Source organism: Bison bison, unplaced genomic scaffold, assembly GCF_000754665.1.
Source record: "Bison bison bison isolate TAMUID 2011002044 unplaced genomic scaffold, Bison_UMD1.0 scf7180017864100, whole genome shotgun sequence".
NCBI classification, from domain to species: Eukaryota; Metazoa; Chordata; class Mammalia; order Artiodactyla; family Bovidae; genus Bison; species Bison bison.
In genome coordinates, this window is record NW_011494672.1 from 522,115 (window position 1) to 535,505 (window position 13,391).

A 13,391-nucleotide genomic window follows, 5' to 3' on the forward strand; every position below is an offset into this window, starting at 1 on the left:
TTTGGCAATAAGGAGTTCATGATCTGAGCCACAGTCAGCTCCAGGTCTCGTTTTTGCTGACTATATAGAGCTTCTCCATCTTTGGTTGCAAAGAATATAATCAATCTGATTTCAGTGTTGACCATCTGGTGATGTCCATATGTGGAGTCTTCTCTTGTGTTGTTGGAAGAGAGTGTTTGTTATGTATGACCAGTGTGTTCTCTTGGCAAAACTCGATTAGCCTTTGCCCTGCTTCATTTCGTATTCCAAGGCCAAATTTGCCTGTTACTCCAGGTGTTTCTTGACTTCCTACTTTGCATTCCAGTCCCCTATAATGAAAAAGACATCTTTTTTGGGTGTTAGTTCTAGAACGTCTTGTAGGTCTTCATAGAACCGTTCAGCTTCTTCAGCGTTACTGGTTGGGGCATAGGCTTGGCTTACCGTGATATTGAATGGTTTGCCTTGGAAATGAACAGAGATCATCCTGTCGTTTTTGAGATTGCATCCAAATAATGCATTTCGGACTCTTTTGTTGACCATGATAGCTACTCCATTTCTACGGGATTCCTGCCCACAGTAGTAGATATAATGGTCATCTGAGTTAAATTCACCCATTCCAGTCCATTTCAGTTTGCTGGTTCCTGGAATGTTGACGTTCACTCTTGCCATCTCCTGTTTGACCACGTCCAATTTGCCTTGATTCATGGACCTGACATTCCAGGTTCCTGTGCAATATTGCTCTTTACAGCATTGGACCTTGCTTCTATCACCAGTGACATCCACAACTGGATATTGTTTTTGCTTTGGCTCCATCACTTCATTCTTTCTGGAGTTATTTCTCCACTGATCTCCAGCAGCATATTGGGCACCTACCGATCCAGGTGTACAGTATAGTGATTCACAATTTTTAAAAGTTATTCTCCATTTATAATTATTATAAAATATTGGTTCTATTCCTTGTGTTGTACAGTATATCATTGTAGCTTATTTTATACCTAATAGTTTGTACCTTGTACTTCCCTACCCCTATATTGCCCTTATCCCCTCATAATTTTATCTTTAAAACGAGCTTCTTTTCATAAATGACACAGTTCAGTACTGATTAGAAAATAGATCAAGTTGTGCCTGTCAGAATCCCAAATCTGAATCTTCTTATTGGATACAGGAAACCAGGAAATAATGACTCAGATTGTGAAGAAGATAATACAGAATCCTTTGGAGTTTTGCCTTTTATAACCATTACTTTCTGCCTTTAGTCTTCAAACAAACAGTAAGTTTAGGCTGCAGTTGATAAAGCTACATACACGTACAGTGTTGTTTGAATCTGAGAACTAGCTTTAAAAATGATTGCCATGATGTGTTCATGTGTGTGAATATGTATGACTCTGTCTCCTCTCCTTTTTACCTTTTTCTCTTGAAAAATTCCTTCATTCCATTTTGGCTGTCTTCATTTTCTGTTTCCAATCTGTTGGTCGTTGTTTTCTCCTGGTATCCTATAAGAATTATTTAGGGGGGTAGGTTTGAATGGAGCTTTGAACTATTTGGATGTAAAAGAGACAAAAAAGTAAAAATTGAGATTATGGAGTAGGAAAATGAATTTTTTCTTTTTGCCAAGAAATACATTTTAGACTTGCAGTAAATTTCAAATAGTGCTTAGATATATGACCTAAAGCTGCTATAGTAAGATGAAAAACCAGTATGAAATTAAGGTTGTAAACATTTAAAAAATTTCCTTCAGAGGTTATCATCAGTTCTTTGAATGTTCTTAGCATAAACGTTGATTTTAATGACTGCTACAAATTAATAAGATCTCAAGTCTAGGGTTTCCGTGGTGGCTCAGATAAAGAATCTGCCTGCAGTGCAGGAGACCAGGTTTGATCCCTGAGCTGGGAAGATCTCCTGGAGAAGGAAATTGCAACCCACTCTGTTATTCTTGCCTGGAGAATTCCATGGACAAAGGAGCCTGGCAGGCTATAGCCCATGGCATCAAAAAGAGTAGGACGGACTGAGAGAGCTAACACTTTCACTTTTTTGTCACTTTCAAGTCCAATGAGTGAGATGAATAAACTGAGCTAGAAAATTCCATTTTCCTCCAAGATGTTTAACTGTAAAGTCATATGACTTTTTTGCCTGGTCAGTTCAGTTCAGAGCTAACACTTTCACTTTTTTGTCACTTTCAAGTCCAATGAGTGAGATGAATAAACTGAGCTAGAAAATTCCATTTTCCTCCAAGATGTTTAACTGTAAAGTCATATGACTTTTTTGCCTGGTCAGTTCAGTTCAGAGCTAACACTTTCACTTTTTTGTCACTTTCAAGTCCAATGAGTGAGATGAATAAACTGAGCTAGAAAATTCCATTTTCCTCCAAGATGTTTAACTGTAAAGTCATATGACTTTTTTGCCTGGTCAGTTCAGTTCAGAGCTAACACTTTCACTTTTTTGTCACTTTCAAGTCCAATGAGTGAGATGAATAAACTGAGCTAGAAAATTCCATTTTCCTCCAAGATGTTTAACTGTAAAGTCATATGACTTTTTTGCCTGGTCAGTTCAGTTCAGTCACTCATTTGTATCCGATTCTTTTCAAGCCCATGGACTGCAGCACATCAGGCTTCCCTGTCCATCACCACTTGCTCAAATTAATGGCCATCAAGTCAATGATACCATCCCACCATCTCATCCTCTGTTGTCCCCTTCTCCTCCTCCCTCAATCTTTACCAGCATCAGGGTCTTTTCAGTGAGTCAGTTCTTCCCATCAGGTGGCCAAAGTATTGGAGCTTCAGCTTTAGTATCAGTCCTTCCAGTGAAGATTCAGGACTGATTTCCTTAGGATTGACTGGTTTGATCTCCTTGCAGTCCAAGGGACTCATGAGAGCCTTCTCCAACACCACAATTCAAAAGCATCAGTTCTTCGGCACTCAGCTTTCTTTATGGTCCAACTCTCACATTCATACAGGATTACTGGAAAAACCACAGCTTTGACTAGACGGACCTTTGTCAGCAAAGTAATGTCTCTGCTTTTTAATATGCTGCCTAGTTTAGTCATAGCTTTTCTTCCAAGGAGCAAGCGTCTTTTAATTTCATGGCTGTAGTCACCATCCCCAGTGATTTTGGAGCCCAAGAAAATGAAGTTGCTTATTGTTTCCCTGTCTATTTGCTGTGAAGTGATGGGATCAGATGCCATGATCTTAGTTTTCTGAATGTTGAATTTTAAGCCAGCTTTTTCACTCTCCTCTTAAACTTTCATCAAGGGGCTCTTTAGTTCCTCTTCGATTTCTTCGATTTCTTCCCTGAGGGTAGTGTCATCTGCATCTCTGTGGTTATTGTTATTTCTCCTGGCAGTCTTGATTCCAGCTTGTGCTTTATCCAGCCCAGCATTTCTCACGATGTACTCTGCATTTAAGTTAAATAAGCAGGGTGACAATATACAGCCTTGACATACTCCTTTCCCAATTTCCAACCAGTCCATTGTTCCATGTCCAGTTCTAACTGTTGCTTCTTGACCTGCATACAGATTTCTTACCTCTATGTCCATCAACGTGGTGGACTGGTATTCCCAGTAAGGAGGTCTGGTATTCGCATCTCTTTAAAAATTTTCTACACTTTGTTGTGATCCACACAGTCAAAGCCTTTAGCGTAGTTAGTTAATAAAGCAGATGTTTTTCTGGCATTCTCTTGCTTTTTCTGTGATCCAGCAGATATTGGCAATTTGATCTCTGGTTCCTCTGCCTTTTCTAAATCCAGCTTGAACATTTGGAAGTTCTTGGTTCATGTACATTTGAAGCCTAGGTTGGAGAATTTTGAGCATTACTTTGCTAGTGTGTGAGATGAGTGCAATTGTGTGATAGTTCGAACATTCTTTGGCATTGCCTTTCTTTGGAATTGGAATGAAACTAGAAGCCTTTTCAGAAGAAGACTCCCAAGAACGTTTTGAAAAAAGGCATCATTAATGGAATAAGTGATAACTCTTTTAGATTATGATGATACGTCCTGACATTTCCTAAATTAATGATTTGATTACTTTAGAGTTATATGAAACAAACTTATTGCTGTCTACTGTGACAGCTGTAGTCCCTTAGCTGTTTATGTTTGACTATTTTATTGTATTATGGAATTTAGTAGGTGTTTTTTAAATTGAAGTTCAGACTAAACATGTTTTAAGCTAAAAGAGAATTTTGTATAATTTAGACGGATGAAAGATGTTTGTTCTTAGAATCGGAATAAATTACCTGCCTTCTTGCCAGTGGTAATTGGGCTTGATTAAGTCAAAGGTAGTTGAAAGAGGTAACTGAGTATTTGTGAATCCATTTCTCAGTCACAAGCTGAATATAAATAAATATTTGGAGGATTGTTTTAGGTTCATTGTTAGAATAATGGCTGGTAGGTCTTTATTTCTAGTGTTCTTTGTAGTTGCTGACTTTTACTTATCTGACTTACCATCAAGTGGAGAAACTTCCTTAAAAAGTATTACTAAATAAGAACTTTATTTTGCCTGATTTCTATCATACTCATTTTCTAGATCTCAAAGTAATTGAAGCTCTTCTCAGAAACCTCTCTCTCAAAATATATGGGACATTTTACTTAAAGTATTTTTGTTGTTATTCTCCTGATAGACTTTACAGAGGATATTGCTCAATGGTGTGTTATTTCTGTCAGAAAAAGCATACATAGAATGAATTTTGAATCTAAATTCTTTGTCTAGGACCATTTAAAATGAGTGTAACCAACCCAGAGTTCATTCCACATGGTCAGGTGACTTTTATTGTGCACATAGATAACAGACTGGGTGGCTACCTGCTGTCAGCATTGGAAAAGACTTCTCAGCTTTTAAGAGGTCATGTTTCTAGGTACCATATGAAAATCCTGTAGAGTAGACTAATATTGGAGCTATTTTTAACTGTACATAGTTTTATTTTCTGTTGTGAGTATAACTTCATGATACTTATTCTGAGATTTAAAAAATGTTAAGAACGCTTTATTTTTGAAGTTTTAAGTTTAAAGAAAAGTTTCAAAAATAGTATAAAAACTTCTGGTACACTTCACTCAAATTCACTAGTTTTTAAAACTTTTGCCATATTAGTCACATTTACTTTGTCATTATCTGTATGTGTGTGTACTTTAAAATTCTGAGCCACTTAGGAGACAGTATACCCCTATACCCCTAGGTCCTTTAGTATGTAATTCCTAAGAACAAGGGCATTCTCTGACAGCATATTACATTATCAAAATCAAGGAATTTTCAATGACACTATGTTATTGTATGAGTTATTGTTTACACTCAAATTTGCTGGTTGCCCCAATTATACTCTGTAAGGACATCCCTTCTTCTTCCAAGACCCTGATATTAATATAATAATCATTTTAACTTTGATATATCTTAAATTAGTGTTATCTTTATGTAGATTTTTCCTTATCAAAATTATGGTAACAAAAATCACTAAACATAAGTTCTTAATAATTGATTTCCATTTGAATAAAGACTTTCAGGAGACACTTTGTGATAGTTTAGGTACTTGTTTTGACAGTTGCCTGATTTGCATGAGTCATCTAGTTTGGATAGAGCAGGCATTGAAATAGGTACTGGCTTTGTTACCATGATTTTAGGGGCTATAACAGCTGTTTTCCGGACCTTACTTCATTCACTAGGTTAAGGACCTAATGACAATTGGCCCGCCCATCTCAGTGTGCATGTACAATTAAGATCTCTTTGAAGATTATTAAATAGTGTACAAAAAGTACTGTTAGGATGCTGTTTTCAGATTCCATACGTGGTAGATTATCGATAGATGACAATTTCTATTTTGATGAGAAGGAAAAGACTAAAGAGTTAAGAAGCTCCCTTTGTCATGTTTATCTTTAGATAATGACCATGTGATAAAGAGCTCTGTGTCTGGACAGACCTGAGATTTGAATGTGGAAATTATCCACATGAAATAATGATGGGGTTTTCTGCAAGTGGTAGAGGTATCATAGACCACCGTCAAATGAGAGATGCCCATGGCTCTGGGCTACTTTCTCGGGGCATCCCTACAGAGCAGGTGGTGGAAAGGAAATTCTAATTCCCAAGTACTTCTAGATTTGTCAGTAGAGTGTTTCTCAGACGAGTCTCATTTCCTAACATCACAGTTACGAACACAGTTGCAGAATAAATGAACTAAAGACAAATTAAAAGTCCATCTCCTACTTTTCCAGACTCTTATGTGAATGTTCTTTTTTGTATGAAGAAATGGTAGCTTTGACAAATTTGTGTTGCTCTTTAATTTTTTCTGTTTAGCAGCCAACTCTTCCTGCCAAATAAATAGAGTCATCAGTCACCCCACTCTTCCCATCAGCATCACTGCCCATGAAGATAGACACATCAAGTTCTATGATAACAATACAGGTAAGAATGTATTTAAATTGATTATTATTGAAAAAAGAAATCACAACTGTAATTTTGGTGTCTGTTGGTGGCTTTATGTTCAGGGAATAGGCACTGAAACACAGATTCTCTCTCAGATCATTTGTTTTTACTTCATCTAATCTGCAAAGAATCAGTGTTCATGATAGCATATGGGATCATCTTGGTTTATTTAATAGTAAATAGGTGCTATATATTGACCCTAGACCAAGGTTATTACTCAGAACATAATGAAAAATTCATTCAGATACCAATAAAATGTTAATGTATTGTGGAAAAGTAGAAACATGTTGGAAGTACGGGCATATATATGATCATTATGTTTTGTTTTAAATTGTTTAATTTTTTAAGATTCTTAGTGTTACAGATGGAAAACCCCTGAGTCAATACTGATTATTTGGTCCTGATGAATTTGCATTGGGGTATGGAAGCTTTCCCAATTTTTATTAGGTTATTTTTCACTAGTCTAAAGGAAACATGAAGAGCTGACTGGGAGAAAAACTCACTGTATTAGTAGCCATATTTACTTGAGAATCTGCTATCGACTTTTGTTAACTTTGTTTAGCTGTGATTGATGAATAATTTAGTATTTTTAATATCTTTCCATATACTCTTTCCACCAAAATTGTGGCCAGATTTTCTGTTCCTTTGTCTTTGTCACAGTCTCTTTTTCTCTTTCCACAACCTATAATTTGCTTGTAGCTAAAGGATCCAAAGTTAGTGATTAATAATGTCTGAATTTTAGTTAATGAACATGGCTTAAAGGAATATTTGTGTACAAATTACTGACTTCCATATTGTGAAAGACAAAAATCTGAAAGTTGACCTTTTGTTTCTCATCATCACCATGGCTAGAGCAAGGAGGGAGACATGCATTGTTTTAGCAGTTGGGAAAGTCTTTGATGCAGAGACTACACAGAGAGGGGTGGTTGGTGGAGCCAGTACAGTGTGGTAGCTGGCTGGTATTCAGGATGAGAAAAACTATTACTAAAGAGTAACAATCTCTTTTTCCAAAGGCAAACTGATCCATTCGATGGTAGCCCACCTAGAAGCCGTTACAAGTTTAGCAGTTGATCCAAATGGCCTGTACTTAATGTCTGGCAGTAAGTACAGCTTTGAATTATTTATTTATTCTTACAGTTTTCACATTTAATGTAATTTTTCTCTTAATTTCTTTTCTTTTAATATAGGTCATGACTGTTCAATACGTTTATGGAACCTAGAAAGTAAGACGTGTATCCAAGAGTTCACAGCTCATCGGAAAAAGTTTGAAGAATCAATTCATGATGTAGCTTTCCACCCATCCAAATGCTATATAGCCAGTGCTGGGGCGGATGCACTGGCTAAAGTCTTTGTATGACACAATGCATCATCTTCACCTTCTAGCTCTTTATAAGTAATCAACTGCACAAAAGAGATACAGAAGACCAGGGCAAGAGTCAACCCATCCAGCCCTTTTGTTCTGCTGAAGGAGCACAGAGAACATTTGTTAAAGTATAGTTTTGCAATTCGTACACTGTTTTCTAAAACTAAGGTTTGTTCAGGTTGCTGCAAGCTCAGCTGAATCTGTGAGCCTGAAAACTTTAAAATTTTTCCCCAAACAGGAGCTTTTATTTCTGAGGTTGTTCTAATTCGCTAGGCAGGCCTGAGCGAAGAACAAACATAGGTTTAGCTTGTCCCTATTGAATAATAGGGCATAAGGGATAATTAAAAAGCTTGATTACTGGGAATGAATAGAGGAAGAATGGCAATTTAGACCTAGTTCTCCCCTGAGAAATCTTGTTAAACATATTAGATAGTTAAAACGGTAATCTTTATCACATCTACTGTACTAACCCCTATGTGCATAATGACCAAACAGTGTTAAAATGAGTTTTTAATTTAGCTCTCCTTTCAACTGTTCTCATAAAGCACCTGGCAAAACATTTTACTTATTAGAGGGAAAAAAATGCAATAATATGTTAAATATATTATTATTCAGAAATGCTAAACAAATATTTAGTTTGTAAGCAGATTTCTATATTGTATTAACATTTTTGAAAATAGATTTGGTACCATTCTAAAGTTTAGCTGTCAAAAATACTCACCATTATGAAGAATAGTTGATACGAGTCTGCTTTTACTAAAGAATTTAACTTATTCAGGTTGAAGATTCTGTTTATTTTTAATGGCAAGCAGGGCATATCTTTATAATGATTTCTGTTAATTTTAAATTTCACTTTATTCGTGTGATATTTATAGTATCAGAGTGATTATTTCATATTGATGAAATCGTATCTTGTAGTGATTAAAAAGCTGGAAGTTACTTGCAAGTACTCACTAGAACCCACATAACGATGCTTCACATGATCTCTTTCTTTGTCTCTGATATTAAAATTATCTGACACCTACCAAAAATAGTTCATAATTATTATGTTTTAATGGTCCAAAGGGTATGGTTAACCTCAGGCAGCTGTCTTTGCAGAATTACTAAATAAAGCAAATGTTTGTGCCCCAGAAGTTCCATTATTAATATCTCCAAGAAGTAAAACCTCTTGGAAATCTGGATGCAATAGTTTGGTGTATAATATTGCCTAGAGGGTTCTCTCTTTCTTTCCCTTGCCCTACCCCACCTCCAGTGTTTCATTGGAATACATAGCATGTTTTAATGGGCAGTGAGTCAATATTGTTTCTGAGGAAAACCATGTCTTGAAGGCCTGGGGTTCTCTGAGCTCACCTTACCAATGACCCACATAGGGTTAGCTCTTGGGATTTATGTGACCCCACTGTCTGGAGATGGTATGTAGACCTTATCCCTGCAGCTGTCTCCGCTCTTCCTCATGCAGTTTCTTATTTGCCCAATATGGCAGAGACCAATCTGGAAATCAGAAATTTTACTAATTATCAAATTTTCAGTAAAATGTACTTTGGCTCTCAGATGTAATTTCTACATTCCTATGCCACATACTCCATTATCATAGCAATGGCACTTCTAATACGTACATTTACTCCCTGAAGAAGTATTAACATGATAGTGTGGATATTAATTGGTAATTTTTCTTTAAAATTTCTGCTTGTCTGCCTCTAGAATTCTGCAGTATACAGGCAGATTTTCTTTAAGGACCTTTGTTAAATTTTCCTGGTTGATACACAAATATGCTTTATTTTGACACGGCTACCTTGTCATTTTATATGTGCTTAACAATGGGCTCAAGGGACTGCTTTGTACATTCAGATGAATTGACCTGGACATGAGCTACCAGGTAAATGTTTATATTCCTGTGCGGGTATAGAATTCCACGTTGTGTTTGGTGAATTCCTTTTTGGCTTCTTCACAAAGTAAATAAATTATGTCACTGACCTAACATTTGTAGAAGGATACTGGAAAATTTCAGTCAGGTGCTCTTAATTGGCATATTTGTGATGGATGATTACAAGCTATTGTTCTACCAATTATTGCTTTAATTACCTTCCAGGGTGTTCAGTGCCTGCTTTACTTCTGTCAACTGGAATTCTCAAAACTAAGACACTCTCTTCACCTGCATTTTAGGTCTCATGGTTGAAATTTTTCTATTAGTAAGTGGAAAATAACCATGAGATATGTAGACTGTAGTGCAAATGATGGAACTGTTGAAAGTTCCTTAGAAAGCCAATGCTGTGCTCTTGGAGGTTGTACCAGAAACAGGGATTTCTTCTCCACTAGCACTATTACGATCTCAGCCTAGAAATGAGCCAAAGCTGTCTTCCAACCAGATAGAAGCATATATATGTGTGTGTGTTTGTCTGACTTTTCCATCAGCCTATCAAAACTTCAATGAAAATTGACAGAATGAACAAATCCCAGATTTGAACAATGATTGAAATGCTTTCATAGTGCTTTATTTGTAAATATTTTGAGTGAAATGTATTGGAAGAGTATGAAAAATCAGCAGATGAGGTGGGTCCCTGCCTTATTTTCATATGCTATGGGTACATCCCTGGGAGCTTGCAGCACCCTTCTCGAAACTCTGTCATATGGAGCTCATTTGCTACTCAAACCATAGACAGATATTTAACATAAGTGATATAATGACCTTCAGTATTTTTCTATTGAACACGTTTAGCAGTTTTTGCCATTAAACAGATTAATTAGTTATGCAAAGTATTTAGCTTTTATAATCATTTTAGTTATGACTAAAAGGGGGGAAATTGAGCTGTATCACTGATAATGAACTTTGTGAGAAATTTTTTGTTTATCTGAGTTTCATTCCTTCAGTGTTCTTGCTATAAGTTTCTTTTGGAGATAATGACAAAAATTTATTTGAAAATGTCTAAAATGTATGTATATTTTATAAATATATATTATATATATTGTAGGGATATATATAATATATATAGACTATATATTATATATATATATATATAAAACCATAGGTGCATTTTACTGTTTTGTATTTTCATTTTTGGAGGTAGTGTCCACAGCAGGTAATGATGAGTATGATGAGTGTTGTGCTGTTTGCTTTGCAGTATAATATATAGTTCTAAATGTTTAAATTACTGTATATACGATATTCATTATAGGCTAGCATGCTTGTTTTAAAGACTGTCATTCTAGTTTATTAAAATCTGAATGTAAGAAAACCTGGCTATTCAAATGTGAATTGAAAAATGTTCCATTCTCAGTACTGAACTATTTCCATTGAGCATTCAGGATTTTTGACAAAACCGATATCATCAAGAAGGCAATAGCTAGAGAAAGAGAGGTGCCTTTAAAAAAAAAAAAAAAATACAAATTCAGCCTTACAGTGAGGATGAGGATTGAGTTGTTTTGTGGGGAAGAGGTATGAGAGAGTGTATGAGTGAGTGAATGAGTGAGTGTGTGTGTGTGTGTGTGTGTGGTGATGTTTGAATGTTTGCCCATCTGTGAAGGTCCTGATTTGTGACCATCAGTGTCTTTTTAATGTGTCTGTAAAACTTCTAGGACTTCAGGGGACATTTCATGCGCTGTCTTCGTGCTCTTCTGAGCACCAAAAGTACTTTCCAAGAATTCTGAATGTGAATTCCTAGAAATTTCAGTAGAGAAGAAAATAACTATTATTTCATTATAAGTCAAGTTCAGGTAAAAGGAGATATTACTGATTCATCAAAATTACAGGCTCTCATTAATGTTAGCTAAGTAAATGTAATTTTTAAAGGCTCATTTTTTTTTTTTAGTACTTCATTTATTTCCCCTTTACACAAGAGCATGTCATGCAATTCTTATATGATGAAGATTCAACTAGTAAAAATTGTTTTTAAATTAAACACCTGAACTAGTTAAAATTCCACCTAAGAATAGTATTTAAATGGCATCTTTCATATCTACCTCTTTGTCATTGCTGCCATTTTTGACTCAAGCAAATCTTTATGACATCGAAAATAATGGTTGGATGCAATTTAAAAAATCTGTGTTGGTGCTTTTCTCAGGCTATGTCATTTAAGTTATATTGAACAAAGGTGTCACAAATCAGATTGAAAGGCTTTGAATTAATTTTGATTTTCTTTTGAAAGAACTGCTTAAAATTTGTCATCCATGTTGATAGTGAGCTGGAGATAATCTCTGGTTAGTATATGTCTATGTGATGTTTTCAACCAAGAGCCGAGTTGTTATTGATTTACATGGGAAAGGAGCTCTGATTTCCTTCAACTTACTTTATTCTTTGAAAGCTGTTTCAAGGCTATTCAGTACATAATCACTCATTTTATTTGCTCAGAAGTTGTCTCTGTTACTGTGTTACTTGTTTAGTTATTTATATAATTGCAGTATTTTGTTTTTAACACTGGGATTCAGGTTGTACAAAAGTAGTAGCTGACAGAAATTGTATGTATATTTTTCTGAAATGTGTCAATTCCTTCAATTCATTTTAGAGGAAGGTCCAGAAAACTAACATATCCGTGTTTAAAAACAAAGGTCAGGTCCTTTGTAGATGATTTGAACCATTTGACTTTTGCTCCTGAAAGTTTTTTAATTTGGCCATATATCCATCATCCAGCTGGATCTCAGTGTCATTCCTCGGGACACCAGGTTCACAAAGTCTGTTCACAAACAGACTGTATCTTTTTTTTTTTTTTTTTTAATCCAAAAAAAGCAAATATAAAGCCAAACAGAGATCTCTAGATCCCACTTACTTATTCTAGCAGTATTCCTGAAGTGGTGCTTAAGGGTCAGAATTTCCTGGATCTTTGCTAGTCAAGCTTTAGATTTGATTTAACTGGGACCACATGCGTGTCATCCCTCTGATGCAAATTAGAAAGTTGATTTTATTTCAGATTAACTCTGATGTCTGCCTGGGTTTTTCGCAGGCCGTGAACCAGTGAGTGCCTTGTTAATGCAGAATGGTTTTTCCCTGGTTGTGTGTTAGCTCCTCTCTGAAAATTTCTCAGAGGACGGTATTTTAGTTGGCTTGTAGAGAGCTGCTAGATTTGGTATTATCAGCAATCAGAAAGCCTTCAGTCTACCGCATTCCACCCTCCCTACTTTCTTCTCATTGTTTGGCTGAAATTTACCTCTTGTGAGAAATAAATGCAACCCCCTTCTCATAACTTTTTTCCAATCCAGATTAAGAGATACCCTTTATACCTATCCCAACTATATAATCTAATACCTGTTTTTTGTTTTTAGGAAGAACCACTTCTTTGTAATCCTGTAATCCACTGCTTGTTTTATGTTTCTCAAGTTCAGTTTACTAGAGCTGACCTCAGGGCATCAGTTCAGATTCCTAAACAGCTCCTTTTCTCCACACCCCTTCACCCCTCTAACTGGTGAGCCCTGAGCCAGATGGTTTGATCTTCAGGTATTTTAAAATTTAAATATAATATCAATTAATGTAAATTAATCCAAATGCTAATTTTTGTGGTGCAAGAAGTTTCTCTTGTAAATTCAGGATATGGATAAGCTAATTAAGATATCCTTTTTTGGTGGCTCTAAGTGTATTATTTGTTTTTAAATAAAGTGTACAAATATAGATAAGGTGTCTCATGAATTGAAATATTTGTCAGAATGGAATCTAGTGGATTT

The 13,391-nt window shown here is 35.7% G+C and overlaps 1 protein-coding gene across 2 annotated transcripts in view; it reads left to right on the forward strand.

The window, feature by feature from the left end:
* Nucleotides 1–12,461, forward strand: part of STRN (striatin, calmodulin binding protein) — a 111,322-nt gene extending 98,861 nt beyond the window's left edge. For both annotated transcript variants that reach the window (XM_010838612.1, XM_010838613.1), the window contains 3 exons: nucleotides 6,251–6,358; nucleotides 7,393–7,479; nucleotides 7,567–12,461. In XM_010838612.1, coding sequence (XP_010836914.1) covers nucleotides 6,251–6,358; nucleotides 7,393–7,479; nucleotides 7,567–7,736 — 365 coding nt within the window. In that variant the 3' untranslated portion in view covers nucleotides 7,737–12,461. The remainder of the gene's footprint in view (nucleotides 1–6,250; nucleotides 6,359–7,392; nucleotides 7,480–7,566) is intronic.
* Nucleotides 12,462–13,391: the final 930 nt, after the last annotated feature.